The sequence below is a fragment of the Monoraphidium neglectum genome (assembly GCF_000611645.1).
Source record: "Monoraphidium neglectum strain SAG 48.87 unplaced genomic scaffold scaffold05412, whole genome shotgun sequence".
NCBI classification, from domain to species: Eukaryota; Viridiplantae; Chlorophyta; class Chlorophyceae; order Sphaeropleales; family Selenastraceae; genus Monoraphidium; species Monoraphidium neglectum.
In genome coordinates, this window is record NW_014008218.1 from 1 (window position 1) to 3,221 (window position 3,221).

The 3,221-nt window shown below is 72.1% G+C and overlaps 1 protein-coding gene across 1 annotated transcript; it reads left to right on the forward strand.

Annotated features, from left to right (window-relative positions):
* Window positions 1-1,046: 1,046 nt before the first annotated feature.
* On the forward strand, window positions 1,047-2,921 carry MNEG_15534 (hypothetical protein; the record flags this gene model as incomplete). The annotated part of the gene is made up of 3 exons (XM_014035995.1): window positions 1,047-1,149; window positions 1,617-2,832; window positions 2,903-2,921. 3 exons carry the CDS (start codon window positions 1,047-1,049, stop codon window positions 2,919-2,921), a joined length of 1,338 nt encoding a protein of 445 aa, XP_013891449.1.
* Window positions 2,922-3,221: the final 300 nt, after the last annotated feature.

Here is a 3,221-nt window from a genome sequence, read left to right on the forward strand (position 1 = left end):
GGCGCGGCCGCGGCGAAGAAGGCGCTGGTGGCAGCGGCCGCGGCGGCGCCGTCGCCAGCGCCGGCGGCAGCGGCAGCGGCAGAGGAAGCGGCGGCGGCAGGGGCCGGGGTAGGGGCGGCACAGGCAGCGGGCGCGGCGCCGGAGCCGGCAGCGGGCGGGGCGCCGGCGGCAGCAGCGGGAGGGGTGGGGCCGCCCCTTGTGCGATGGACACAGAAGCAGCAGCCCTTTTTGATTTGGCAGAACGACAGCTCAATCTGGTCTATGCCTCAATAGCTGTGCCGGCCTGCGGAGACGCATGGTGGCCATTGGCTGGAGCCGCAGTGCCGCCTGATGCAGCTGCCAGCATGCGCAGCGACAGAGACAACAGGCCAGCAGGGCAAGGGCCGCTGCTGACAGCGGCAGCGCCTGCGCTGACGCTAGTCGGTGAAGCGGAGAACGGGGGCAGCGGACGGCGTGGCGAGTCTGGTGGCGATGTTGCAACCTGGTATCACGGCCGCACGTGGCAGGCGCTGTCAAGCGCGGCCCCGATGCCGACCTCGTGGCCCCCCCACGCCGGCGCCAGCGCCGGCCCCAGCCCCGCTGCCGGCGCTGCGTGCGCCGAGGGCGGCTGCGAGCGGCTGCCAAAGCGGCGGCGGCTCGCGGCGCCCTTTGCACCAGGCCCCTCCGCGGCCGCGCCAACGGTCGGCGGCCGCGCTGCCGCTCCGCGCTGCTTACGTGCGCTAGACGCGGCCCTCGACCCGATCGAACAGGACCGGCTGCTGACTCGGCACGCGTGGGCCGGGGGGCGCCTGCTCGAGGCGCAGGGTGACGTTCGCGCCGCGGGGGATGCATACAAGCTGTGCCTGTTGCTCTGCCGCCGCGAGCGGGGGCGGCGCGAGCTGCGGGACCGGCGCGCCGCGCCCGCCGCCGCGCTGGCCGCCGCTTTTGGCGCTCGAGGGGGGGCGCAGAGCGAGGACGAGCGCGCGGGCGCCGCCGCCGCCGCTCCTGCTGCGGCGCCCGCGGCGCTGTTGCCAGATGAGAGTGAGGTTCTGGAGCGGCTGCACAACATGCAGCTTGCCCTGCTGCTGTCAGAGGCGGAGGCGCTGCTCGTCTCCGCGCGGCCTGAGGCGGCGATCCGGAAGCTGGAGGGCCACTGCTTGGGGCAGAGCGGTGGGTTGCAGGATGCGGGGTGGATGCTTCAAACAAAGTTGTGTGCGCATGCTCTTGATGCTTGCAGTTTTCATGCTCCAGGTGATCGCGGTGCTGTGTGTGCATTTGTATGTTTGCACGTATGTGAGGGCAGGTTTGGAGTTGGAGGTGAGGGGGTGGTTGAGTGGGTGTGTACACATGTGTTTGTGTATGTGTGTGTTTGCGCGTGTGTTTGCGCGTGTGTTTGCGTGTGTTGAGAAAGAGTGAGCGTGTATGTGTGTGGTTGTGCGCACGCGCGTGCATATCCCGCGCATGCGCTTGCGTGCAATCATGGTCAAGCCTGGGCGAGCACGGACGCTTGCCATGGCGAGTGCAGGATCCCACTCTGCCACTTCGCTACCCCACCCGCTTCCACACTCTGACTTTCCCTGCCCCTGTTGCCCACTACACCCTCGGCTCCTCTGCGCAACCCCCAACCTCATTGCCAGGACCGCTGCTGCCCGTGCAACTCAAGGCGCTGCGCCTGCTGCTGCGTGCCGCCCGCAGCGCCGCTGCGCGCGTCGCTCAAGCGGCAGATGCGGCGGCTGCAATGGGCCTCTCAGAACGTGGCGCCATGCCGTTGTCGCTGGAGCCGTCGACGCCAGGCGTCACGGCGGAGCGGCAGCCGGGTGAGCAGCAGCAGGGGGGGCAACACCAGCAGCAGCAGCAGCAGCAGCAGCAGCAGCAGCAGCAGCAGCAACAGCAGCAGCAGCAGGCGACGCCACTGCAGCAACAGCAGCAGCAGAAGGCGACGCCACTGCAGCAAAAGCAGCAGCAGGAGCGGGAGCGCTTCCAGGCGTTGCAGCTGCGCTGCCACCTTACCCTGCTGCAGCAGCTGCTGCCGCAGCCTGCTGCGCCCGCGGCGGGCCATGTGCAGCAGCAACAGCAGCAGCAACAGCAGCAACAGCAGCACGCGCCGAGTGCCGCGGAGCTGGACGCCTTGCTGCAAGCGTTGAAAGAGTTTGTGGCTTTTGCCAGAACCTTGGGACCTTTGCCACCCGCGCCGTCCCAACGGCAGCAGCAGCAACAGCAGCAGCAGGAGCAGCAGCAGGAGCAGCAGCAGGAGCAGCAGGAGGAGCAGCAGCAGAAGGGCATGGACGCGCCTCAGCTCCCACATTCGAGACCTCAGCAGCCGGGCCCGGCTCATGCGAGGGCTCCAGCAGCTGCGACTGCGGCGGCTGGCCCCGCAGGGCTGCAGGACGGTCTGAACGAAGGGGCACAGCAGTGTGAGGCTGGGGCCCTGGCCGCAGTGGGCGAGCCGCCGGCAGGGCACGGGCCCTCCCTGCTGCCGCTGCTGCGAGCGGTGCAGCTGCAGCTGGGCTGGGAGCTGGCTGCGCTGGTGCAGCAGCAGCGGCAGCAGCAGCAGCAGCAGCAGCAGCAGCCGAAGGGGAAGCCTGGTGGTCGCGGCGGCGCCGGCAGCTCTGTGGCTCCCGTGTCGACAGCCGAGCCGCCCGGCGCGCCAGCAGCGGGCGCGGCCGCGGGAGCGGCCAGCGGGGGCGGCGGCGCTCGGGGCTCCTCCGGCGCCGCCGCGAGCCGCCTCAGCGTCCGCCAGCACCGCGGCCGCGCGCTCGCCGCGGCCTCAGCCGCGGCCGCGCTCGTCGCGCAGCAGATCGACCCCGCGTCGGCCGCCCCCGGCGGCGCACGGGCGGCGCTTGGGCTCTCAGAGTGCCTGTTGGCGCATCTGGCGCCGAGCTTCGAGTCCGCGTCGGCCCAAGATGCGGCGGCGTTCCTGCAGGCGGCGTTTGATCGCCTGATGGTCGCCGTGCGACAACTGAGGGAGTCGGGCGGCGGCTCCGGGGACGCTGGCAGTCGCGGCGGCAGCGGCGGCGCGGCGGGGTGGCCGCGGGGGCGGAGGGCGCGCGAGCGGCTGGCGCGGCGGGTCGGCGGCGCGCTGGCGCAGCTGGTTTACTGGCTGCATGGCGTAGAGCTGGATTGGCGGGACCCGCGGTTCGGCGCGCGCCGCGCCGCGATGGCCGCCCGGCGGCGCGGTTTCGGCGACGGGGCCGGCGACGAGCCCGCGGCCGCGCAAGGCGCGGAGGCGGCCGGGGCGGGCG